The 27383-nt window shown below is 43.5% G+C and overlaps 1 protein-coding gene across 4 annotated transcripts in view; it reads left to right on the forward strand.

Moving 5' to 3' along the window:
• The window catches only part of GNG12 (G protein subunit gamma 12), a 135688-nt gene extending 119893 nt beyond the window's left edge, over positions 1-15795 (forward strand). For all 4 annotated transcript variants that reach the window (XM_043461012.1, XM_043461013.1, XM_043461011.1 and 1 more), the window contains 2 exons: positions 9651-9763; positions 11911-15795. In XM_043461012.1, coding sequence (XP_043316947.1) covers positions 9671-9763; positions 11911-12036 — 219 coding nt within the window. In that variant the 5' untranslated portion in view covers positions 9651-9670 and the 3' untranslated portion in view covers positions 12037-15795. The remainder of the gene's footprint in view (positions 1-9650; positions 9764-11910) is intronic.
• The last annotated feature ends 11588 nt before the right edge of the window (positions 15796-27383 follow it).

Consider the following 27383-nt stretch of genomic DNA (forward strand, 5'->3'; position numbering starts at 1 on the left):
TGTGGCACTAGGCACTTACTTCACCTCTCTGTGCCCCAGCTTCTTCATTTATAAAACGGGGATGAAAATGCATAGTATTTCTCACAGGGCATCTGTGAGGATTCACGGGGATAATGTACTGCCAGTCAATGACTTACAGGCTGCTGTCTGGCATACAGTAAGCTCTAGGCAGAAATAAGCTTCTTTTAGGCTTAGGATTTTTATTACGGGACAGAAATACTGGGGAGGATCTTGACTGCAAAGCTAAGCCCTTTGAACTCTTCCTGGGGGTACTGGGGAGTCCCTGGAACTTTCCTGAGCCAGAGAGACATAAGCTAAAAATGGTACTTTATCTGAGCATATCCTGGTGAGGATAGATTAGATTGGAGGCAAGTAAGGAACATGAATGGTTACAAGACTAATGCAATGGTCCTAACTTGAGGTGCTGGGAGCCAAAACTGAGGTAAAATAGAAACTGGAAAATGGGGAAAAGTTTAAATGCAAGATTTGTCAAAGTACAAATCAAGAGAATTTGGAAAGTGCCAGGATCTAAATTTGCACTGATCAAACCCAGGTCTCCTGCATTGCAAGCAGATTCTTTACCATCTGAACCGGCAGGGAAGCCCTGTAAAAGGGTCTAACTTTGCACTGTCCAGTTAGGCCGCCACTGTGACTGGTGAGCACTTAAAGTGGGGCTCAAATGAACATGTGCTGTAAGTGCAAAATGCACACTGAGTTTCAAAGATTTAGTACCAAAAAGAGTAAAATAGCTCAGTTTTTTAATGTTAATTTACATTTTAATTTCGGTCATATTGAGCTAAAATACATTAATTTCACTTTCTTCTTTTTTTTTTTTCATGTGGCTACTAGAAAATTTAACGTCACATGTGGCTCACGTTTCTGTCAGACAAAGGTCGGTTTTAGGAATTGGAAAGATGTCTTGTGGCCAGAACAATAGTGGTGCTGAGAAAGGGACACGAGAAAGGCTGGGGCAGGTGGCAATGTTGTACTGGATTTTAGATGTGTTGTGTTTGAAGCAACTGTGCAGCATTCGAGTGTAAATCAAAATAGGCTTTTATTTAGACATTGGAATTAAAGTAAAAGGTCAGGGTTATATGCATGGGAAGCGTGTTGGTCTTAGCTAAAGTCCTTGACGGTCAAGCGTCTATGTCACTGCGGACCAGTGTGGGTCAGGCAGGTGCTGAGTAATTTACATACGTTCTCTCATTTCCTCCTGGTCCAACCCTATTTGGTATGTACTATTATTATCCCTTCCCATTTTACAGATGAGGGAACTGAAGGCCAGAGAAGTAAAGCAATTCTGGGTAGTAGTCCATGAGGAGACAGGATTTGAATTTATCTGACTATAAAGGCTCTTTCTACAGCCCTCCAGGACTGAGCCCCTGAGAAAACCAAAGTCAGAAGAAGGAACAAGAGCTGCAGAAAGGAATAGCCCTGGACAGGCAAGAACAGGACAGCCTAGCATCCCGGATGCCAGGGACGAGACACTTTCTAGAAGGAAGTAGTTGTTAGGAAAACAAATTTAGACTTGAGTTACAAAGAAGGATATTAAGTACTAAGAACTATTTCAAACTGAGGGAGGGTTAATCCTGTAGGTTAAGGTCATAAGAAGGAGTTAGAATATTCCAGGACTTGTTTAGACCTTTGAAAAGTTAAGTATAGGTAGGAAGTGGCATTCTTTTAAGCTGACCTGTTCTAAGACTCAGGCAAAAATAAATGTGGGTAGAACCCAGAGGTAGGACTCTGATAATCATCACTGGTGTTTCTCAGGAGGGCCTATATCAGAGTCCTCTAGGAAACCTATAAACACAGATTCTTGGGTCCTACCTCTGATACACTGAATCGGATTTTTTTAGCAAGTGCCCCCAGGTGTTCTGGATACACAGTGAAGGTAGGAACCAGCTGCTCAAGCTCTGCAGCTCTCTCCTCTGATTTATTACCCGGGACTGGCTCATTGGCGCATGGCTTCCTGCCAGCTTCACTGGGACACAGGAGGAGGATGGGAACCATCCTGTGTCTTTAGCAATAGTCCTACCTGAAATCTGGGGCAGTCCTTCTCTTAAAATAAGTGCACCCAGTTCTTCTTTGCCTTGATCTTCTCTCAAGGCCATTGAACTTCCCACTTCTACCGTCACTGCTGTGGAGACCACCTAACTGAAGGGGCAACAGGTCCTGAAAGGGAGGCCTTGTCTTCCTTGTCCAGTGCTTTGGGCTGACACTTGGCCTTGATTTCTCTCAATTCCTTCCTGTGTCTTTCAATGTTCAGAGGCATGCAGTATAGGGTGGCAGTGGAGAGGATGACCTTGCAAGGCAGGTGGCCCTGAGTCCCAGCTCTGCTACGTAATTCAGTGTGATCTTTGGCAGAGCTTTTTTCATCTCTGTGCTTCATCTACAAAACAGAAATGGTAAGAGAATTTATCTCTGAGAGGATTAAATGAAATGATTCTTGGATTTTACTTACCTGGCACAGATTTCAGTACTCAACAAGTAGTAGTAGTTTTTTGAGTTTTATCATGATGACAGTAACATCATCATTATTCAAGCACAGATGCCCTGGATGGCAGGTCAAATCAACTAATCAAAGATACCAGACAAGGACCTCAAAGGGTTAACAAGTATAGAAACATCTGCTTTTAGAGGAAGGGCTCTGTTGAGGTCTTGAGAGAGACTGTTCTCTTTCTTTTCCACTCTGCTTATTCTGAACCTACATATACTTCTCTTAGAAAGGAATATCGGGACTTCCCCGGCAGTCCAGGGGTTAAGACTCTGCCACACTTCCAATGCAGAGGTCGCAGGTTCCATCCCTGGTCAGGGAACTAAGACCCCGCATTCCCCACAGTGCAGCCAAAAAAATAGAAAGGAATATCACCATGACTTTGTTATCTCTTCTCTATCCCAAAGCATGTCTTCCACTGTTCCATGCAGGCCTTCTTCATCTTTGTCTTACTTTCCATCCCCATAGGCCAATAACTTGTTCTTTTCGCCCTTTGTTCTCAAAACTGAACAGGAGCAGGGCAGGACATGCAGGCAGCTGGTCACAGGTTCAACTACCCATGGCCTTCTTGCCTGCGAGCTCTGTTTGGGAAGAAGAAGAATTCTGCCTTAGCTTTCCTTTTCAAGTCGTAGAATTTGGTGTGTTCAGCAACGATAGTATGAAAGTAGAAATCATAGCTAGTCTTTGTAAGCTGTTTACAGATTACAAAACAATAGATTAACAGTTGTGAATCAGTTGGGGTTTAGGTCCAGCAAACCAAAAGCACTCTTGGGGGTGTTAGCAGAATGAGCTTTAATATAGGGGATTGTGTGCTTGTGTAGTCAATGGAAGGAATGGAGACATAGGCTCTCAGTGGAGCCCCCCAAACAACTTCTAGATACCACCACAGAACCAGCGCCCAGGGGCCCTGCAGCATAATTAGCAGGCTGCTGCAGCCCACAGCTTCTTAGCACCATGCTGCAAGTGACTGCACACTGGGGTGCCAAGAACCTCTGCCAAGAGCAGGTTGCCTTCCACCTGATTAGCCATCAGAAATAAGCCGAGCAGCAAGAAAGTGGCCTTCTCACTTCCACCTTCCCGATCCCTCTCGAATGCATGAGATCAGCAAAGCCTGCATCATCCAGACCCTAGCTGCAAGAGCACCTGGGTATATTCGTTTGCTTGGGCTGCTAACACAAAGTGCCACAGGCTGAGGGGCTTAAAGAACAGAAATTTAACTTCCTACAATTCTGTAGGCTAGAAGTTTGCAGTTAAAGTGTTGGGGAGGGTTGGTTTCTTAAGACCTTTCTCTTTGGCTTGTAGGTGCCCACCTTCTCCCTGTGTCTTCACATGGTCGTTCTTCTGTCCCCCGCTGTGGCCAAATTCCCGCTTCCTAGGAGGACCCCAGTCTAATAAGCTCATTTTAACTTAATTACCTCTTTAAGGACCCTATCTCTAGGTACAGTCACATTCTGAATTCTGGGGGAGTTAAGACTTCAACCTATGAAACTTGGGGGGACGCAGTTCAGCTGATGACACTGAAGTAGCAGGGCTCAGCCGGAAGAGAGGGAACATGAGCCTGTGGGTGCTCAAAGCACTACCCTTGGGCTGCAATCAGAGGATGCAGGTACTAGCTGCTCTATATTTACTACACTCACATGCTTATCTGATGCCTTTGAGACAGAGAAGTATTATTATCCCCATTTTTCCCATGAGAAAGTTGAGGTTTAGATAGGGTACAAGTGTCACATAGGGCACTAAAGGTAGGAAGGATCGGGGGCAGAAGTGAACCCAAGTCCCCTAGCCTAATCCTCGAGCATACACTCGGAGCTGAGCATCCAAGGCAGAGTGTAAAGGCTGGGCTGTGAGCTAAAACGGAGGGTCCGGCACGCGGGTGCCTACTAAGATTTAGCCACTGTTTAAAGATTTTCTGACTTTTCTAGAGATTTTTCTTTTTGAAATGAAATCTCTTTATTTTTCAAATGTTGACAGTTAAAACACATACACACATTGTTTCTTTCTGTATGTTTCTGTTTCACACACACACACACACACACGCACACGGGTTAACCCTGTGTGGGGCCCAACCAAACACATCTGCAGTCTGGATTCAGCCTGTAGGCTCTGATAGAAAATAATAAGTGTTTATGAGAATAGAAAACCAGTTCTTAGGGGCTTGACTGCCCGCTCTCTGCATTCCTTCAAAGGCCCTGTCAGTAGATGTTACCGCCTGATTACTTTGAAACTCTTCCTTTGCTGAGTTTTTACCTTTGTTTCCCATTGGATGCATGGTTTTTGTCTTGTTATCCAGCTTGAGAGAGAACTGTCCTCTTTCTTTTTCACTCTGCTAATTCTGAGCCTACATATATACTTCTCTTGGAAAGGAATATCAGGACTTCCCCAGCGGTCCTCCAGTGGGTAAGACTCTGCTGCACTTCCAATGCAGAGGGCGCGGGTTTAATCCCTGGTCAAAGAACTAAGATCCCACATGCCGTGTACTGCAAACAAACAAAATTTTTAAAAAGCAAGGACTCTCACTATCACTTTTTTATCTCTCCTCCATCCCAAATTGTGTCTTCCACTGTTCCTTGCAGGCCTTCCTCATCTCTTCGCCCCCTTGACACTTAAACACCCATGGTACCAGGTGCGTTAGTGGTAGGTGCTCCTGCGTGTCATCCCGACAAGCCTGTGAGATAGATTGCTGTCACCCTTTAGCAGATGAGGTGCGGGAAGAAACCTGGGGTAAGACATTGATATTAATAGTTGAAGGAGGGATAAGAGGCTAAGTGGAAACCTATTTTCTCTCTCTCTCTTTTTTTTTTTTTTTTGCAGCCTGCTCTTTTATTACAGCCACAAGGGGTGTGTTTGCTTAGAATGTTGGCTTCACTCCAGTGATTCAATTACTGTCCAGGCCTTGATGACTTGTGATTCAGATTCCGGGGCTTCCTGGTGCCTTCCTGCCAGAGTGTGCTCTATGTCACACTTGCCATCCCCACCCTTCTCTCCCTGCTTCAGGCCCCTCTAGACAAAGATTAAAATGCCCACATTTCCCTAATGTGACATCTTGTTCCTAGGAATTTCTCGGAAGCTGAGAATTCAGATGAATAATAGCATTTGAGCCAATGCAGAGCATTTGAATAGCTAACTGTACTTTGCTACTAATGCTGTGTTTATTCAAATCTCTCAGCCACATGTCAAACTGAAAACCAGGCTGCAGAAGCAAGAGCCAGGGTTTTGTCAGACCTGTGGTCCTACACAGGGCAGGCGCAGGCCTGGGCCCCTCTGGTTGGATGGACCCCTGGGGACTCACGATGTTCACATGCTAACCTCAGTCCTTGCCTAGTAGCCACAGCAAGAACATTCTCGCTTTGCTTGTGGATATGACAGGGGAGACCTGTCTCCCAGAGCACAAGACAGACAAACAGATGCCTTCTGCACCAGAAAGAGTTTTGTACAAATGTGAAGCCATCAGCAAGGCCACAACTCCCGGTCATGGGGTGTCAAGGTCACCCTTGATTGGAACCACATCATGGACTGTTCAGTGATGCCCTGAGTGTTTGCGAATCTAATTAATTGGAATTGCATCCTTTCATGATACAGTAGCAAGTGTGACTTCCAGGATACAGAAGCTTACGAGCTGGTTCAAGGCTCTGAGCTGGATAAACTGGGAGCACGTTTTCCTAATTGTAGTTGCCTCATCTATAAAACAAGCATGAAAAAGTAACACACCTTTCAGGCTGAGAGTGAGGCTTCACGGATGAATGTAGATGAAAGTACATTTATGCTCTGAGGTTCCATATGAATATCAGGTGGTGTTTGTCTTGGAAGCTATTCTTGGAATAAGAATAAAGCAAGTTTTTTTAATCCAAGTAGCAGCACAAACAAACAGCCAGACATCCATGCTGTTGAGGGAAGACCAAAGAAACCCTCTGAGGGTGCAGAGACACTCAGAGATGTTTGTGTCCCAGTCTCTCCGTCTGGTTCTGCCCCAGCCCAGCTGTTGAGGCGATGCAGAGCAGCTGCAAGAGGGGAGGAAGTCCTCAGGAGACCTCCCGCTCCTGTAAACACCGCCCACCAGCCCGACGTCAAGCAGCCCATGACCTTGCTCTCAGACACGTGAGGCAGCTCAGCCACCCGAGTTCCTTGAAGAGGCTCCTTGGGTTAAAACAATATAATTTTGATTTGACTTCTCCATTGGAAGCATGTTATCATAAGAAATGATGTACTTAAAAAAAAAAAAAAGAAAGAAATGATGTACTTTTCCAGTGGCCCAGTAAACAACTTTTTCTAGAGGGGTCTGCAATAGAAGGGAACAGGCAGCCCTCTGAGGGAAGGCTCTCTGTGAAGGAGCCAGTGAGAACACAGAGGTCAGAAGTGGGGAGGGCTGTCAGGGCCCCAAGCTGGCAAGCACGAACTGTGAACCGCTGGCTCTTTTTCATCCTGACTGTAATACAGTCAGGAAGTTAAGCCCTCTGCGTACCAGATGCAAAGTTTCTCACCAATTTTAGGAGGACCTACCCAAGCATTTTATAAATAAAGCCTGACTGTGGACGATTTGCTTATGGCCACGTGGGTGGGAGCCACGGCTGACCCAGTCCTGATATGTGTGTGAAATGTTCCACAGTTACAGGAAAACTTGCTCAGGCCTTGGAAACTCTATGCCCTGGAGGTTGAGACAAAGAAGAGAATGCTTGGTGTTATTTTCCTGTGAAGGGAACATTAAGAAAGTCCTGAGGGTGCAGCCTGGAAACCACAGACGGCTCAGAAAGGGTGTCGTATTTGCATTCTGGAGGCTGGGGGCCAATCCTCCGAACCGGTGCCAGCTGGCAGGGGAGCCCCACTTAACGTGCTCCAGGGAACAAAACCAGTGTGGTTTTGAATCTGAGCACTCAGACTGTTCACAGAGGGGCTGCCTGCTGCCTTAGACCCATTTCAAAGGCTCTATTAACAAGTGCTTGCTGGGAGCATGGAGGGGGCTGGACCAGGCCGCTGGGTATGAGCAGAGTCACCAGGAGACCCTTGGCCTCTCCGTTGGGTGTGGCAGGATGACTGAGGAATCGGAGGAAGAGGCAGCTCGTCTGGAAATGTGTTGTAACCCAGTCGCCCAAGGCAAGGCCACCATGTCCTGTCACATGACGGCTGCTCCCAGTTTCCTGTGTGGCTTGGGCTCCCTTACTCTGAGGGAATCCTCAGATGGCTGTCTCCAGCCATTCCATTCTGCCATGACACCAGAGTGCCACAGAACTGCTTAGGGCCAATGCCCACCCAGAATGGTCATTCAAAATCCTAGAGGCCTATTGGCCAGGGGGGAGGCAGATAGATACACAGGGGATTCCCATTACTTCTGCTGGGTGGGACCCCCAAGGATAAATACAGTGTGTGTGGAGTGCTTTGGTCCTTTGCTAAAAACTACATGTGCACCAGTGAATTGAATCCTCAAAAGTCACAGTATCCCTATATTACAAATGAGAAAACACAAGCTCAGAGAAGTTAAGTAACCTGCCTAGTTTCACCCAGCTAGTAACTGGAAGGCAGGGTCCAAACCAGGGGCATGAAGCTTGCTAATTAGGATTTCAAAGTTCTGCAGGCAGTTAAAAGCACAGTGGTATTTGGGCATTTGACCCAAAGCTGCCTCTGACCTCAGAGGGTGCAAGCCCTACCCAAGTCCTTGAACTCGGCCACCCGGAGCATTCTGAGTGCAGTCGACCTCCGGTGGGTGCCGCCAGAGCTGCGGGTGTTTGTTTTCTGCAACCTTGTGTGGTGTGAGCCTTTATAGCAGATACACTGTGTGCATTGCAGCCCCTCCAGAAGGCTGAGTCAGCCTGGGTTTGCTGCCGGCACCAGACTTTGCTGAGCCCCATGCATAGCATGGGGAGACACACCTACTGTCCACCTGCTCTGAGTCATAAAACTGCCACACTGCTGCCAGACCTGCCAGCTCTGCGATCTCTTCCGGTGCCACCGCACCGAGAGAGGTCCTGGCCATATATGGCAGGGGCACGGGGCAGTGCCTTTCCCTAGCCCGCCTTCCCGTTGGACTCTGCCGTGGGACAACTAAACAGGTCGAAGCTCAAGGTCCAGAAGTTTCCTCTGCTTTGCACCAGCTGGCTGGGGAGACAGAGACCGAGGGCAGCCTGAAAGCCACGGGCTCAGACCCGAGAGGAGAGTCAGTCCACGAACGTGCAGTGGAAGTGTGGGGTTAGCCAGTGCCCTGACCACCAGGATGAAGCCAGAGAGATCAAAGTCAGGGGGAGAGGGCAGCGGGGGAGGGGACTGATGAAGTTCCATTAAATATTTCAGGCTTGAGGCTGTATCCCATTTGACTTTTAGGTCTATCATTGAGAGTCTTTTAGCTGAAAGGTTCCTACTTTTTTCCCGAATAAGGGCTTCCTTATCTGCCTAACATTCTCCAAACGATTGCAAATCTTGATATCTCCTAAAAATGCACCCTTTGTGTAGAGTTTTCCAGAAGTACTCTCATTTGCCATTTTTCTGTTGCCAGGACCCGCATCAGTGTAATAGTTGGGTCAGAGAGCCAAAACGAAATGAAATCTAAACCTTCTATTAAGGTACATGGCAGTAATTACGTTACCCTGCACACGGGACATGGCCCATGTGTGCTGGAGGCCTTGAAATTACCATGGATGTTTTTGTGTGTTTCCCTTTAGAGGATCCTAAGAAAGGCTATTTTATGGTGCATATAGGGCACAAGGATTAAACTACTAGTATTGGATCTTGGGCACAGCAGTAAAGAACCGCCTGCCAATGCAGGAGATACAGGAGACGCAGGTTAGATCCCTGGGTCGGGAAGATCCTCTGGAGAAGGAAGTGGTAACCCACTCCAGTATTCTTGCCTTGAAAATTCCATGGACAGAGGAGCTTGGCGAGCTACAGTCCATGGAGTCACCAAGAGTCAGACACGACTGAGCGACTAAGCATACCACATACTGGGTTTCTGCAGAGGAAAGATTCATGAAGGTGCGCAAGAGTATTACCAGCTTAAACACTGAGGCCACCACTCCCACTTCCGAGAGACTTTGTGGTGACTGCCTCCAAGAAACTGTGGTGACCGGAAATGCATCCTTTTCCCCTTGAGTAACACAAAGCATTACGAATGTCTAAACAACTTAAAGATGACTGCTCTTCACCTTTTAAAAAATGTTCTCTTAAATTTCAGGTGAAAACCATTAACTGAAGATGTCGAGCAAGACAGCCAGTACCAACAACATCGCCCAGGCACGGCGGACTGTGCAGCAGCTGAGAATGGAAGCCTCCATCGAAAGAATAAAGGTAAGAGCCTTGAATAGGTCAGATGTGTTCCTCACCATCTCCCTCTGCTCTCCTGAGGCCAGGCCATATTTCTGAGAAGATAATGCCATATAATTCAGCCAGGTGCCATGATTTTCTCTGAGCAAGCTGAGAGTTTCCGAGTCTTAACTTTCTTTTCTACATAGTATGGGCAAGCCAATGTGTCTGAAGTGAGCCTGTCTGTTTGGACAGAAAACCTAAAACCCGTGACAGGATTTCATGAGGACTTGCCTTCCCTGGGCACACGTGGCCGAGCCTTCTGGCGCTGTGTTTTTCCTGGGGACAGGGGTTCCAGGTGGATTTATATAAACACCCTCGTCAGCCCTCTGGAATGTATGAAGTGTTCTGGAGTTATCACTGCAGCCGAGGGAGCCTTGCATAACTAGCCAACGGTCTGGTGTCCTTTTGAGGAGAAGACACTTTTTCAGTGTGTGTGAGCTTTGATGACCACAGTCTGCGTCCAGAGCCAATAGTGCCAGCCTTAGTTGAGACCTGGAGGAAACCAGAAGGCATCTGATGGGTCACCTGACTTAGAAGTCATTTCCCCAAAAATCCCCAGAGAGGGCTAAGCAGTGAGTGCCTTGGGAATGTTGTGAGTAATGCTGTTTCCTAGATACTGAAGCAGTCACCTGATAAATTCCTCTGGGCCTGGAGACAGTCACCTGTCTTCAAAACAGGAGGCTGCCTATCCTGTATTTGCCAGGGCTCAGCTGGCCTGTGTCCCTGGCCTGAGGACACTGGTCTGATGATTATAATGGGTCCCCTACCCAGACCTCTGAAGAAGGTGTGATATTTCCATTTCTAACTCATGCCAAAGTAAGGTGCTACATCTTTACATGCTGGTTTTGTCCCTCTTTTTATTTCCCCAATCTTTAATGGTAAATCTTGACACCCTACCAGAATTTGGCTCTGTTCTTCCTGAGATTTGGCTCTGAGCCCTTATTTCAGTGCTTTAACTCTGTTCTCCTCTGCATTATAATTATTTTTTTTAATTGGGTAGAAGCTAAGATACAGCCTTTCTTTGAATCAGACGCTTTTCTTTTTCCCCTCCTCCCAACTTTTTATTTTGAGAAATTTTAAACCTACAGAAGAGTTTTAACAATAGACACCCATATACTCTTTACCAAGATTCACTAATGAGCATTTTACCATATTTGTTTTCTGTCTCTGCACACATACAAAACTGATGTAATTTTTCCTGAAATTTCTTGAAAGTCATTTGCAGACATCATGACTCTTCACCCCTAATACTTTACCATTTGCCTCCTAAGTACAAGAGCATGTTCCTTTACATAACTACAGTACAGTTATTACACTGCTGATATGTAACACACAGTCTGGTTTTGAAGATTCCAGGCCCCTCACTTTGCAGAATGGGCCTCACTGCAAATGAAATTGTTTGCTGATGATCAAATTCGGGCTAAAGCTTTTGGCAGGAATACTGGCTGGCTGGTGGCATTTCTTCTCTACTCAGCCCAAGAGACAGCTGACGTCAGTTTGATCACTTGGTTGAGGAAGGCCTTATCTGCCAGATTTCTGCATTTGGAAGTACCTTTGCCCTTTCTATGTAACAGGTAACCTGGGAGTGATACTTCAAGACTCTGGTTATTCTGTTCTCCAACAGTTTTCCACCCAATGGGTTAGCATGCAGATACCTTTTGAGTTTGTAAATATTCTCCTTTTTAAAAAAATTTTTTTATCTAAACAGTTGATTTACATTGTTGTACCAATCTCTGCTGTATAGCAAAGTGACTTAGTTATAAGCTTATATATTCTTTTTTTTATATATATTCTTTGCCATTATGGTTTATCACGGGGTATTGAATATAGTTCCCTGTGCTATATACATGAGGACCTCATTGTTTCTCCATTCTAAATGTAAGAGTTTGTATCTACCAACCCCAAACTCCTAGTTCATTCCTCTCCCTCCCTCCCCCTTGGCAACCACAGGTCTGTTCTCTATCAATAAATCTGTTTTGTAGATAGACTCATTTGTGCCGTATTTTAGATTCCACATGGAAGTGATAGCATATGGTATTTGTCTCTTTCTGACTTATTTCACTTAGTATGATCATCTCTAGTTGCATCCTGTAAATATTTTGTTTGCTTGGGGTTTGTCTACACACCAGGTTTCAAAGGCATCAGCGGACCTCATGTCCTACTGTGAGGAACATGCCAGGAATGACCCCCTGCTGATGGGGATACCAACTTCAGAAAACCCCTTCAAGGATAAGAAGACCTGCACCATCTTATAGAGAAGTAGTGAAGCGGATCCTCCCCTCTTCTCAACAAAGCAAATGATGAGCAGCTCCTTGAAAAGATTTACCTTCAGCTTATTTGGTAACCACTGCTAATAACTAAAATGCTCTTAACTTGGAATTATGGACTCTGAAGTCTTTACCTTCCAAGTTTTTCTTTCTCTAAAATGCCTTTTACTCAATTAATATAGAATAATAATCCTGTTTTCCATTTGTTAACTACGGTATCCTATTAGTTACTGCTGAAGGAAAGTTGGTCTAGCCTTTAAAAAGAAAACAAATATATCAGTGATCCAGTTAAAACCTAAATTACCTAAGCAGTCGTCTAGATTAAAATGCCAAGGATAACTGGTCCTAAAATTTTTGTCATAGTCTATTAATAGAGTTGTGCCAATCTGTACAGTATATGTGGGTGAGAAGTGTTTTGTGTATATATATGTGTGTGTTTGTATATACACATCTCAAAGCTTATTTCCCAATTAAAATGTCTCTCCCTCCATATTATCAGTTCAACTCCAGAAGTTATACCTTTATCTCAAGCTGTGTGTAGGTAGAATTCTTTTCTTGTAGTTATTGTACAAAAAGAACACCCTACAGCCTGTATTCATCGTAGTTGAGTAATGAAGTCATCTCTCTCCTCTTGAAACCGTGCTGACCTGCCAATCAAATTTTTAAACTGAACTAAAAGCCCTTTTATAACATGAGCATCCTTTCACCAAGCGACTTCAGGTTTCAGTGATCCTGAGTCTATCTAGGAAAGGGGAGGTGGCCTTTGGGGGCACCCTGGGCAGCTGTGTGCCCCAGGGCTCATGGCCTCTGGATTGGGGGTAGACACCTGAAGTTCCTACTTTAACGATGGGAACTAGACAGAGCAGCCATGAGCCCGGCCAAGAGAGAAGCAGGAATGTGTGAAAACCAGCTACTCTTTGTGGCCTAACTTTGTGATTTAGCTCGCTTTGTCTGCCTTCCCTCTTATCTTTCCTCTGCAGCCAGATCATTTCTTCAGAGTTAATGTCCACCTCCCCAGCCCCAAGTGGGTAGATCATGGTGGGAAAGAAACCCACAAAGAATGTAAAGGTATCGGACACGTAAGCTCTTTTCAAGTATCTGCAGCATCCGCACCATCCCTACCTGGTCCTCACACCATCAGAGGGGCTTGTTTCACTACTTGGGCTCACAGTTCCTTGATTTTCCTCTGGGCCTGGATATTACTGCCACACACGCCCAGAATGGCTAGTGGGGATCCCCAAAGAAGGTTGTCTCCTGTGGCAGAAGACATGTTGTTAACTAAGAGGAGGAGAGGGTATTTCTAAACACTTATTTATGGGCCCAAACCATGTACCAGACCTTTGATATTTTAATTCAGTTGCCATTCATTAAAAATTACTCACGAAAGTTACAAGTATTCTCAGAAAGGATTCAACCCCGAGAAGGAATTATTTACAATGGTTTTCCCTAGTTCTGTACAGTCTTGCCCTGCAGTGCAAGCCTGTTTTTAAATCTAACACCTGAGCTCTGAGTATTGTGTTAATTGTGGGTGAACAAATACAGTACTGTTTTCAGACTGCTCGAATCTATTCCATACTTCTGCAAGTCACCTATCCAGCATTGTGAACTGCCCTCGCTCTCCCAGGATCATGTGGAAATCATACCACTGCCCTTCTCTTCTTGTCATCTACACTTGGCTCTGCAAAGCGCCCAGTTTCCAAGTATATTATAGGCACCTGTTGGTGGAGAAAGGTTTTTTTCCTTTCAAAAGGTGAAATTTGAAATACACATTAAGAATACAACTTTACACATACTGCTTCACTTAATGAGACATTCTTTTTTTTTAATAAGTGTATTTTTCTACTGATAGTTTCAGAACACTAATCTTATTTTCACTCTGATTTTTACCATGTTTCTTTAAATATTTATAATGTAGCTTATTACAAAATATTTTCATGAAATTACTTTTATTATACTGTTATATACACATTTTTGGTAGCAAGCATAGTTTATTCTTTAGTACTAAAACATGTTCTTTTCCCTATTAGAAAACAAGTATGGTTTGCTATATATGTTAATATGTTTGTAGTGGTAAGGAATGGACTTGAGGTCCCAGGAGATTTTTTTTTTGCTAGTCAGATATCATAAAGGCTACATGTATGAACATCATTAACTTCCTAACCAGGTGTAGGGCATGTTTAAGAAAAGTGATATCAAGTCCTTTGATGCTGGACCCAAGGGGGAAAAAATGGTAGCTAAGTGTTGATTTGCTTATTATGAGACGTCTATGTGAGAAAAATATAATATATGTATACATATATATGATATGCAGAAGTCACTTTTATTTATCAGGCTTTATTCTACTAGTAAAGCCACAGTTTAACTATTAGACAGCAGCTGGTTTATAATGATGGACAAATGCCCAATGTGTGTTATTTTTTCCAAACTACCACTATAATGACACAATCACTTATATACATGCAACTTCCTGGCTTCATATCTATGAAGCTATTTAAATATGTTCACTATACTTTGTCTTTAATTCTGCTTCTATTAACAGTGATCTCTTTTTCCATTCTTGATTCTTCTTTAGTTCATCATTAATCAGTCCAATTTACGCCTCAGGACCATGGCAAGAATTTTCATGACTCCAAAGTATTTTACAGACACACACTTTTTTTTTTTTTTTACAGACAGAAACACTTTCTATACAACGTGGTTCACAAGCTGTAAGTTTTTCCTAAAAAGAATCAGGTTTTTACATTTCCTTATTATTAAAATGAAAAGTGCCATACTTACCCCGTAAAGCAAAGACCAAATTTGCTTTCTCTCTATTAGGACTATTTTTGTACTTTACTAATCTTTCAACTATCCAAAAAAAAAAAAGTATACCAATGATTTAGTAATTTTGAGGCATAAGTTAGTTTAGGTAGTGGAAGATGTGCCAAACTTTCCCTCCAGATGCCTTTGTCTCAATTTGCAACTAAGATAGTGTCATCTGAGTGATTACTCTGAATTTTAAGAGCTATATAGGCCTAAGAAGTGAATCACAGTACATGTCAGTCCTTTTTCAATAAATGTAATACCAGAGTGTGTTAGGACTGTATTGACTTTTTATGGTAGATCTGTTAATAGAAAAAAAAGAAATACATTGAATTAAGTAGAGTTATCTGTATGTTAAAATAGAGCACTTACCTAGAGCTGGGTGTCCTGGATCGCTATCTAGCCAATCCTGTGTTCCTGTGTTGTGTGACTTTGGACAAGGCACTCCATCTCTCTGAGCCTCCATTTCACCATCTGTAAAATAAGGGGCTTGAAGTAGCTGATGGCTGATACCCTCCTGTTCCCTCCAGTGGCCTACCCTTCTGCTGGTCCTGCCAACATGTTGGTGCTATACGCTGCTTCAAAATAAAATCGGTTTGTCTATTGTGTGTGCGCATTTAATAGCTTATGAAAGGCCTTTTTGTTATATGGCTTTTTTTCCTAGTTTTATGAACTTGATTACAGTAATAAAGTCTTGTTTGTAGCCATGTAACTATAAACATATTCTCTTGATGTCTCAGTAAATTTGCATTTGATATATTAATTGATGGGATTGTTGTTTTAGGACATTCTTTGACTACTTATCTGTCCAGCATCTTATTAACCTAAATATTGTGATCGTTGTTTGGAAATCTGTTCTCTGGAAAGAATAAAAGCATTTACTTCACAGCTAATGTGTTTGCAGATTTGAAAAACAGTTTCATTAAAGCACCATTGCTCTCTTTACTGGGTCTGGCTCATTGAATCTTCCTACCCATATTTTGCTCGGTAAACTAACAGAAGACCAGTTCTCTTCCCTTTTTCCTGCATTCATTCAGTTAACATTTTCTGAGTACCAGCTAAGAGCCAGGTATGGAACTAAAGCTCTGAGTATACTCAGAAGAATAAGGCTTACACTAGCCTGTGAGAAGCTCACAGTCTAGAACAAAGAAGATGGGAATGACTCGTATATAAACTAATAGTACCATGTGCAATGTGCCTGAACACAGGGGAACACAGTGCTGTGAGAGCCCAGAGGAAGGAGGGCTGCCTCTACCTCTGCAAAGTCTTGACAAGGCTTCCAAGGGAGGTAGTGTTTGAGCCAGGTCTTGAAAGATAAAGAAACCCTGCAGTCTTGGGAGGGAATTGCAGGAGGAGGAGAAAAGTGAGCTCAAAGGTAGTGTGCAGAGCATCTCCCATACCCCTTAGCCACCCAGCAACAGGAAGAGGGTGGAAGTTGTTAAGGAGTGGTGGTGTAATGATTCACTGTGTGTCGAAGGCTGTTTCCCATCCTGAGACCTGACAATGACCATGGAAACAGATAACAAATGGAAAGGTCATCAGACTTGATGACTCATACTCACCAAGTGTTTGCTGAAGGTACCCTGTCTCCTGCCCAGTCCCTTCCTCCAGGGCTGGGACTCCCTCAGAGACGGAGGGAGGGACAATATCATCCAGAGAGCCACCGGAAGGGAGAAGGCAGCCAACAAGGTTATGGGCTGGGCAAGCCACAGAGATGTTCCCTGCTTCAAAAAACCAGCACTCACACACTCTCAAAGAGTCAGGGCAGAGATAGCCACTCAACCCTTTCTAGGAAAGGACTGAAGCATTTAGACACTGCAGTCATGAAAAATAGGCAGCAACTGACCAGCACTTTCATGGTTCAAACCAAATTACCGGAAGTTCCTGTGACTTGCAATGGAAGATGATTGTATTGGGAGGTGGTAGATGGGATTTGGGTAGGGCTTCCCTGATGACTCAGCAGGTAGAATCCACCTGCAATGCAGGAGACGCAGGTTCAATCCCTGGGTCAGGAAGATGCCCTGGAGGAGGAAACAGCAGCTCACTCCAGTATTCTTGCCTGGGTAACCCCATGGACAGAGGAGCCTGGCAGGCTACAGTCCATAGGGTCGCAAGAGTCAGACATGACTGAGCAACTAAGAGCACAACATGCATAGGGGAGAGAGGATAATGAAGTGAGAAGACTAAGTAAATATGGCAGATGAAATGGTACCTGATCTAAATGGTATGAACAAGTCAAGCCTGCTAGTAACATGGGAGCTAAATGTGGAGATGCAGGTCATCTCCCAGCTCTCCTGTGGCCAGCTTCTCATTGGCAAGGGTCTGTTACATATATCCATGTGGACACTCACCATAAGCCTTCATACTCAGAGCTAGGGTATTTCCGCCTCCTTTTCTATGTCAAAATTTACAAACTTTGGGCTTACGACTGACTGTGCAGAACATACCCACCCATAAGCTCTAGCCACCGTTGCACAAGCTGGCGTGACTATTGCCTTTAGCTTGTTGTCAGAGCCTGGCCCTGCTTGCTTCTTAACCCCTTTACCGCTGTGAGCAGCAAATAACCTTTGCCTTCAGATACTGCCCCAATTACTGTTCCTTTATCTGGGTCAATCACATCTATTATATATAGCTAAAGGCCCTTTAGCTATCTAGGCCAGCCCTAGGCAAACATAGACAGTTGGTCTCAGGAACCCGCACCTCAGCTACTAATTTTTAAGAAACCAATAATTTCTCTGCACTGGAAGAAAATGCCATCCAACTAAGTTCATCCTGAAATGCTATATGACTATGTATTAGTCTGTAGAAGAATACTGGCACTGTAAAAATAAAACTATGGAGAGAGAAACGCTTAGCACAAAGGAGCAGAAGTGCACCATAAAGTTTTAAGTATATTGAGAATTTTACATATGAAGCATTTTTACACCCTATGAATCCTCCTAGAGAATCTATTCAATTATGAAAGCAAATAATTGGAATGGCTGAGCTATATAATGGTAAGGTCTTGAGTTTGGAAATTAAATCTGCAGCAGAGATACCTAGGTGTAAATTGCTATTTCTAGTCTCTAGATCCAATCATGCCCCCATCTTTACATACATACACACCACACACACACACACACACACACACCCCTCATGCACACACTGCTTAATGATAGAAGTGGGAGCTCCAGCCACAAAAAGACCTGCAGTCTGGTCCTCACACAGGACAGCAGCCAAGTGTCACTACAAGCACCCTGTGGACCTGTAAACTGACATGAAGCGGGGGCAGGCCTAAAGCTGTCACTCACTGAGCAAGTTGTGATATAAAGTTTCCTTTTAAAACAGACAAAGAAAAAGTAAGCCAACTTACATTTTCAAAAATGTGTGTGTATAATAGCACAGTTTGTACTTGGATATGGCAAAAATGGTTAAGAAGCCTTACAGTATATCAGAAGGCAAGCATCCCTTTGAAGAACCATGCTCCAAGAATCATGCACATGCAGCAGATCCTTCCTACTTTTAACCTTGAGACATTTCCCCAAGGCCAGTGCATTAGAATTACTTTGTTCTAGAAAAACCATTGTAGCTCTGATATCGATGAAGTACATAGCAATATAGCTCATACAACATCTACTAATATTTACAGAAATTTGTGTGAGGCACTGGGGAAAGGAGGGACCCAACATTGACACAGGCTGGGGACTTTGCATGTACTCTCCCATTTAAGCCTCACAACAACTCTCAAAAGAAAAGTAGAGTTTAACTCTGTCCTACAGATGAGGAACTGAGGCTCAGAGAAGTCAAATTATGCAGGATCCTATAGCTAAGAAGTGCAGACCCTAATTTCACAGACCTAGCTCAGCTGGATTCTACAACCCATGGTCTGTCTTCATATTTGTAGAATGGCTTGAATGGGATGAAGAGGGGAGAAAAAATAACTTTGGGAAATTTAAAACTCATCAAGTGAGAAATAGAACTACCATATGATTCAGCAATTCTACTTCCAGGTATACATTTTTTAAAAAATGGAAAGACTAATTTGAAAAGATACATGCCACCGATGTTCATAGCAGCATTATTTATAATTGCTAAGATATGGAAGCAACCTGTGTCCATTAACAGGTAAATGGATAAAGAAGATGTGGTATATAAGTATATTCAATGGAATACTACTCAAGCATAAAAATAAATGAAATTTTGCCATTTGTAACAACACAGATGGATTGAGAGTCAGAGAAAAATACTGTATGATGTCACTTATATGAGGAATCTAAAACAAGTGAATATAACAAAAATGAAACAGACTTACAGAGAACAAACTAGTGATTACCAGAGGGGAGCAGGTTGGGGGGTATAATATAGGAGTAGATGATTAAGAGGTACAAGCTACTATGTATTATGTAAATAAGCTACAAGGATATATTGTACAGCATAGGGAATAGTCAGTATTTTATAATAACTATAAATGGAATGTAACCTTGAAAATTGTGAATCACTATGTGGTATACCTGAAACATAATACTGTACATTAAGTCAGTAACAAAAAAAATTTTCAATAAAATTAAGTAAGGTAAAGTGAGTAAATTAGTTCCTTAGCAATCAAGAATGTAATGTATTTCTATGTCACCCTTTAAAAACATCAGTAGCTTTCTATTGATATGGAAAGGTGTCCATGACATATAGATGTCCTTAAAGAAACAAAGAAATTTGGGGGAAAAAAGAATGTAATGTATTGGACTTTAAATAATAAACAACGGTAGACTCCAGATACTTAATGTGCCCAGGTATTGCTTTCAGAAATTTTGCATCTCAATTCATTTGATTCTCACTACAAGCCCATGAGGTCACTATTGTTATTAACCCTATTTTACACATGAGGTAATGGATGTTCAGAGAGATCCAAAAGTACATTTGATATGCTTTTTTAGGGCTTCCCAGGTGACTCAGTGGTAAAGATTCCACCTGCCAGTACAGGAGATACAGGTTGGATCCCTGGGGAAAGAACCCCTATAGGAGGAAATGGCAACCTGAAAAATCCCATGGAAAGAAGAGCCTGGCAGGCTATAGTCCTTGGGGATGCAAAGAGTTGGACACGACTGAGCATGCATTCATGTTTTTAAAAAACTGCATTTTTTCTTGAGTTGTCAGTATGAAGTAAGAGAAAGAACGGGTCTTGGAAGCAGAAAACGTGGGCTGTAGTTGGATTGCCACTAATTTGCTGTGTAACCTTATGACTTTTATGATTTCTGGCCCTGTTTCCAGAAAAAAAAAAGGAAAAAGGATTTTTTAAGAAGGATTCAGGCTAAGTAATTGTTAACAGTTCTTCTAGTCTTAAATTTTATATAAATTTGGGGGAGGAAAGCAATTCATTTTGGGTACCTTTTTTAACCATCTTCACCCCCAGTCATTTCACATTTTCTTTCTTGAATTGAAAACCAGGAGGGAAAGAACCAGTCTAGAGTATGGGGTCACTGAAGGGAATGTGGGTTTGCTGTGTATAATTATAGATATTTAAAAGATATTTAAAGGATCACTTCCTGATACTTCAGCTACTGACTCATCATCAGGACTGGAAAGAATTTTTAAGGAAAAATGAATTGCAGAAAGGTATTTTGTATATAAGCAATTAATAGAATTAAATGAGCAAATTTCTTCAAAGTATCAACAATGTCTCATGAGTTATAACTACAAAAAGAAAAATAGGCCACTCAAACATTAAATGTGAGTAACAGAGCATTTAAAAATTTGGTTTTTAGAAGCAGGACAAAGAAGAATTCATTCATTTGTTGAGCTTCTACTAGGAGTATGGTAGCTCCTACTAGCACTGTGCTAAGTATGTCCTAAAATAAACCGAGAAAAGACTAGGATCTCCCAAGATAGGGAGGGTAAGGGTGGAGGGTGGGTGTTACTATGCAATGTGGTAAATGCTATTCTAAGGAGTAGCCCTGCTTGAGTGAGTCAAAAAAGGTTTCACAGGGGAGGCAGTGTACCAGCTGGGCCTTGAAGGATGAGTAGGAGTTTGTTAGTGGAGACTAGGGAAAGGATATTCTCAGCTGCTAAAACAGTGTGTACAAGCTAGATTCTAAAGAAGTCTGGGTATCAGACTTCTGTTACTTCTGGGTGACAGATCTCTGAGGCAGGACTATAGGGAGGAACAAGCAGATGAGGTTGGGAAAGAAGCTTGAGTCAAATCATCAAAGGCAAAACTTTTCTACTGATTATAAAGGCAAGGTAAGGGAGTTAGTAGAGTTGCTTAAGCAGGGGTTTGACATGTTAAGCTTTGTTTCCTTATAGATAATTAGACTGAATAAGGAGAAAGAACTAGTGAAGTGAAACTGACGGTGGTTATTTCTAAGCCCCTATCAGGAATTCTTTTATTGAACTTTGTTCAACTCCTTCATTCCAAACCTTTATCACTCTACTCAAACTCTCCCTATTTATCCCCTTCCCGTCAAGTAAATAATCCTGCCTTCCCCAACAGAAAAAATGCTGGGGCCATTTGGCCTGAATTTTTTAAACTGCCTACCTTTCCACATCCAAATTTCTGCATCACACCCAAGCAGATAACTTCTATCAGGCTCACAGGTGAGAAGCAAGTCCACCAGTTATTCCCGGAGCCCCTTCTCTTTTCTCCTTTCTCATCAAAATTTCCCCAGAGAGTGGTCCACCTTCCCCGTCTTCTCTTCCCCACCTCCCATCTTCTCGATCAACTGCAACGTGGTTTTACTCACACCGACACAGTGAAACTGATTTCACCCAACGAAATGGACAGTGAAATCTTAATTTCCAAATTCCATAGAACCTTTCAGTCTCTGCTTTAGGGACTACTCTGACAGAATTATTCTTTTCTGTAAACTCACTATACTGCCCCTCCAGCTTCTATGACATCAAGACTCTCATTTCCTCTCTATGTCTGCCTTCTAAAATCCTACCTTGAGTCCCAAGTTTCTATCCTTGGCTGACTGCTGCTCTGCTCACTTTATCCATTCTTCTTGGTGAGCTCATCCACTCTCACAGTTGGTATATGCTGAGGATTCCGAGATCAAAACATCCAGCCCAATTTTGTCCAAGCATGCAACTTATCTATTCTACTGGACGCTTCTAACAGGTAGTCGCACAAGTATTTGAAACATAATGCATCCAAGACTAAACCCATCTCCTCTCCAGAAACTTTAACTGACAGCCATATTATATCCAAATTGCCTCAGCTGGAATCCTAGGAGGCATTCAAGAATTCCCCATCATTCCTTACATCTGGTCACCCAGTCTCACCCATTTCATTTCCCAGATACTTCTAAAATCCATCTCTTATTTTCCTAACTGTGAGTCCAGGCCTCTATCACCCCTTGACTGAACCGCAAAAACGTCCCATGTAGACTCCAGCCTCCATGGTTACCCTGGTATTAGGATGGCCAGCTTTCTGTTTGCTTGGGACTGTCTCAGTTTTGACCCTGAAAGTCTTGCATCCAGGGAATCCCTCAGTCCCCACTCTTAGTTGCAAATAAAACTAAAATCCTATTTTTAACTGAAAATGAAATTACGCACATTACTGAAAATCCATGGGCCTCCCTTCAGGTACAGCTGGATTCAGAAGCTCTGCTGACAAGATTCGTCTCTGCCCTTTTCCTTAAACTTTTTGTTTTGTATTGGGGTATAGCAGATTAACAAAAAGTGTTGTGACAGTTTCAGGTGAGCAGTGGAAAGACCCAGCTGTACATAGACATGTAGCCATTCTCCCCCAAACTCCCCTCCTATCCAGGCTGCCACATAATACTGAGCAGAAATCCATGTGCTATACAGTAGGTCTTTGTTGGTTATCCATTTAAAATATAGCAGTATGTTCACATCCTTCCCCAACTCCCCAACTATCCCTTCCCCCCATCCCTCCCTCTGGCAACCATAAGTTCATTTCCAAGTCTGTGAGTCTCCTTCTGTTTTTGTTTTTTTTTTCCTTCTGTTTTTTAAGTAGGCTCACTTATATCATCTCTTTTTAGATGCCACATATAAGGGCTATCATACGAAATTTCTCCTTCGCTGTCTGACTTAACTTTGCTCAATATGACTGCCCTTTGCTCTTGAATAAACTGACTCTCCGTGGCATGCAAGCGCCTGCCAGTAACCCTAGACTCATGGATCAGCTTGGCAGCCTGTAAAGAGATTCTCCTCTGACAGAGAAGTCTAGGGAAGATTTGATTGGCCCAGCTGATGTCACATGATCTATCCCCATCCCAATCACCGTGGCCAGGAAGATGACCCAGGCCTATATTCCAAATCTCCTTTTGAGGCTGAGGTGAGGGGTGCTAACCAGAAAGAAGGGTCACAGAAAGAAGGAGGAGGAGGGGAGCAGGACAGACGAGAACAACAAACAACTGATCCCTTACATTACGCTCCCCTCTGAGCCCATCACACTGATCCGCCTAATTGAACTCATCTGAGAACAGTGAACCATAGACCACTGTTAGCCCATTTTACTCTTCCGAATAAAATCCTCAGAGTCCCCTCATTGCCTGCAGGGCAAAGTCATGCTCCTCAGAAGGACATACAAGGCTGTCTCTGAGCTGGTCTTCATCTGCCTTTTGAGCCTACCTTTCTCCTCTCCTTCCTTGACACTTAATCCTCCAGCAAACACCACAGACTAAGAGAGTCCCTCATGCACAGCATTTTTCTTCCCTGCCTCGCTTTTAACCATGCTTCAGGACTCAGGTCAAGCATCACCCTTTCCTGGAAGGCTTCCTCACCACCACCACCACCCTAAACACACACACACAGCGCATGCCCAGACTTGCCAGGCCACCACACCACCTTGAAAATTCTGTGTCTGTCAGCTCCTCCATAGACTGCAGGTCGAAACTGCACCACCATCATCTTTCTATAGCAAGTTCCAGCACAGAACTTGGCACACAGCATGCATTCAACCTTTGATTTTGAACAGAAACTGCTCTGCTTTGATAATCCTAATGAGTGATAAAGGACCAAATTAAGTTAATGGAAATGGAGAGGAGAAACTAGATTAGTGGAAATTAACATAATTTAATTGGATGATGTCTTTTCATATTCTGTTGTGTAGTTTACTGGGGGGAGGTGCTTTCTTTTTCACTGAAGTCACCCTCTAATTTGCAAACATAGAATAATGATACAAAATACATACATACATACATGGGAAATTACTCATCGTTGGGAGATGTAGTTATCATTAGGGCACATATATTCAGTATCTCCAGGAAATGAGCCAAGTGCTCTCTATGCATTGTTTTGTTTAATCCCCACAAACAAACCAATGATATAAGCCTTGTTTATTTTTCCATTTTCTGGGAGAAATCACTGAGGTTGAGAGAAGTTACTACCTTTCACAAGTCCTAGCTGGGATCCAAGACCCAAGCTCAGATCTTTCTGGCTATTAAAGCCTATTGTCGAATGCTTCCCTGCTGGCTCAGTGGTAAAGAATCTGCCTGTCAATGCAGAAGACACAGGTTTGATCCCTGGTCTGGGAAGATCACACACAACCCAGGGCAACTAAGCCCATGCACCACAGCTATTGAGCCTGTGCTCTAGGGCCTAAGCGGAGAAGGCAATGGCCCCCACTCCAGTACTCTTGCCTGGAAAATCCCATGGGTGGAGGAGCCTGGTAGGCTGCAGTCCATGAGGTCCCTAGGAGTCAGACACGACTGAGCGACTTCACTTTCACGCGTCAGAGAAGGAAATGGCAACCTGCTCCAGTATTCTTGCCTGGAGAATCCCAGGGAAGGGGGAGCCTGGTGGGCTACCGTCTGTGGGGTCACACAGAGTCGGACATGACTAAAGCGACTTAGCAGCAGCAGCATGCACACCAGAGCCATGCTCTGCAACAAAAAGCCACAGCAATGAGAAGCCCGTGGATCTCAACTAGAAAACAGCCCTTGCTCGACGCAACTAGAGAAAGCCCATGTGCAGCAACAAAGAACCAGCATAGCCAAAAATAAATTTTTTGAAAAGCCTATTGTTTTAACTGCTATACTCTTATTCTTGATCATTTGCCAGCTCTCTCCAGTTATACAAAGAAGCCCAAAATGAAATCAGAAGGCTCTTCTCCAGGTGAGCCTTTTATCAGAGTGATTATTTTGATACTGTGGTGATGTAATCAGGTGTTAAGTGGTGATGGTAGGAAAGTTTGCTGCTTTTCTGCATAAGTTCTCGGACACTTATTTGTTAGAAGATATATTAGCATAAAGTACCCAGGGACACAAAAGTCACTTCTCCCATGAGGAGGTTCCAGGATGAAAGACAACAATTCTTAGAATTCTCTCCTGTTTTTGTCCCCTTTAGTTTTCCTAGGGCTCTGTCCCACTTAGCGGATAAGTAAAAGATTAGATCCAATTAGTTTCAGGCTCCCCTAGGCTAACCTGTGCTATCTGGCTGGCCTTTAAGAGACAGTTTAGAGTAGAATTTTGATTTTCCCTTTCCTCGCCATGTGGCTTTAGAGGAGTCTCTTGACCTCTGAGCCTCAGGAGCTTTGGCAAGGAACCAAATGGATTAATAAATGTGAAAGCATGTTATAAGCCAGAAAGTACTTAACGGATAGAAGAAAAATAAGAACTCTGCTCACTTCCTGAGCGCCTTACCTTATGCCTGACGTTGAGCAGTCCTCTGTACAAGAGCTTGTCTTTACAGGGCTGTCAGCTTCTTGTCTTGTCCACATGCCCAGCGCTGTGTCTACTGCATAACAGGTCTGTTCTCTCAATTCAAGGAAGCCCTAAGAGACAACCTGTTTGTGGACCATCCCTCCTTTTGTAGTTCTTTTCCTCAGTGCTCAGGTGTATATGACTCTCTGCAATTCCATGACTGTAGCCCACCAGGCTTCTCTGTCCGTGGAATTTTTCCAGGGAAGAATACTGAAGCAGGTTGCAATTTCTGACTCCAGGGGATCTTCCCGACCTAGAGATAGAACCTGCATCTCCTGCATTGGTAGGCAGATTCTTGATAGAACCGTACCACCTGGGAAGCCCTAGTTCTTTTAACTGGTACAGAATAATAAACTAGTAAATTTTAACTCTGTCCACAGGCAGCAAATTGTTATGGTTATACCTCTTCCCTGAGAGTCTCTTTAATCTTTGCAGAGAAACCTGTACCCCTCAGCTCCTGGTGGGCTGATATCAGGGAGACTGATCCGGTGAAAGCTGCCCCTCCCCCTCCCCCCCTCCCCCTCCTCCTCCCCCAAGAGTTGTAAAGCGTGATTCTACTGAGTTTCAGGTGGAAGAACTCCAAGAAAGCATGCAATGTTTGTCAAACTGCCCTGATAATAAGAACTACCTGGAGTACTTGTTAAAAAAAAATAACTTCTGAGCCTTTCCCAGCCCCATTTAATCTGAAGCTCTTGGGAAAGGGTCTTAGAGCTGTGTTTTTAACATACAGCCCTAGGTCTTCATTGTTTATTGGAAAACGTGAGAAATTCTGGAGGACAAGTCCCTTATTTTTACACAGGAAGAACCTGAGCCCCAGAATGAGAGATATGTGTCACTGGGGGAGGGTGAGTGAAGGGTGGACCCCACATGCCTAAAAGGATTAGGAAGGGAAACCTAAGTGAGTCCAGGAGGCTTAAGTTGACAATAGGCAAGGGCAAGGTCTGTAGCAAACTGAAAATCCTTGTCTAAAACGGAGGAGCCTCCCTCAGCTGCAGCCAGTGGCTGCCATGCAGACTGCGGGCCCACTGTTGCCACAAATAGCAAACTTCCAAGAGACAACAGAAATAAAGATTTTTCTAAGAAATTTCTTCATGTTTAAATGTTGACAACTTTAAAAATGTATATTGTTAAACATCGTGTAGGCCAAATTTCTCTTGGCCACCAGTTTCCAGGGGCTTCCCTCATGGCTGAGTGGTAAAGAACCCACCTGCCAATGTGGGAGACATGGGTTGGGAAGACCCCCTGGAGAAGCAAATGGCAACCCACTCCAGTATTCTCGCCTGGAAAATTCCACAGACAGAGGAGCCTGGTGGGCAACAGTCCATGGAGTTGCAAAGAGTCAGACACGACTGAGCACAAAAACAAAACAACAAATCCCTATGTGAGGGTTGTGGCTGTCCTAGAAACTCACCCCAAACGTGCTTCAAATATACCCTCCAGAGCTACAGCTCCTCTGCAGGAACAAGTGTCCCTTCACCATCCCCTGGCCAGTCTCTTCATCCTTTGGGTCTCATTGGATATTCCCAACCTTCCCGGCCCCCAGGAACACTTAGGCCTTGAACACAGCACATTGTCACTGATTGCCCTGCATCACAGGTGTCAGTCTTTTACACTAAACTGCACACATTCTTAAACACAAAGACCTTGTTTTTACACTTTTGCAGCCCTGGGACTTAGTGCCCAGTGCATGACAGGCTTTCAGTAAATAGCATTAAAGAAGTGAATATGTTGATATTGATTTCCTTATTTGATAATAAACTTTCTAAGGACAAGCGCTACCTCTTAGAGGCTACCTCTGTCTATTCTCTGCAGCAGCTAGCAGAATTATAATCAATATTCAATCAGTTAAGTAATTTGTGTGGTTTGCAAAATATGAGGCTAACTTCTGATCAA

The sequence above is a fragment of the Cervus canadensis genome, chromosome 2, assembly GCF_019320065.1.
Source record: "Cervus canadensis isolate Bull #8, Minnesota chromosome 2, ASM1932006v1, whole genome shotgun sequence".
Lineage (NCBI taxonomy): Eukaryota > Metazoa > Chordata > Mammalia > Artiodactyla > Cervidae > Cervus > Cervus canadensis.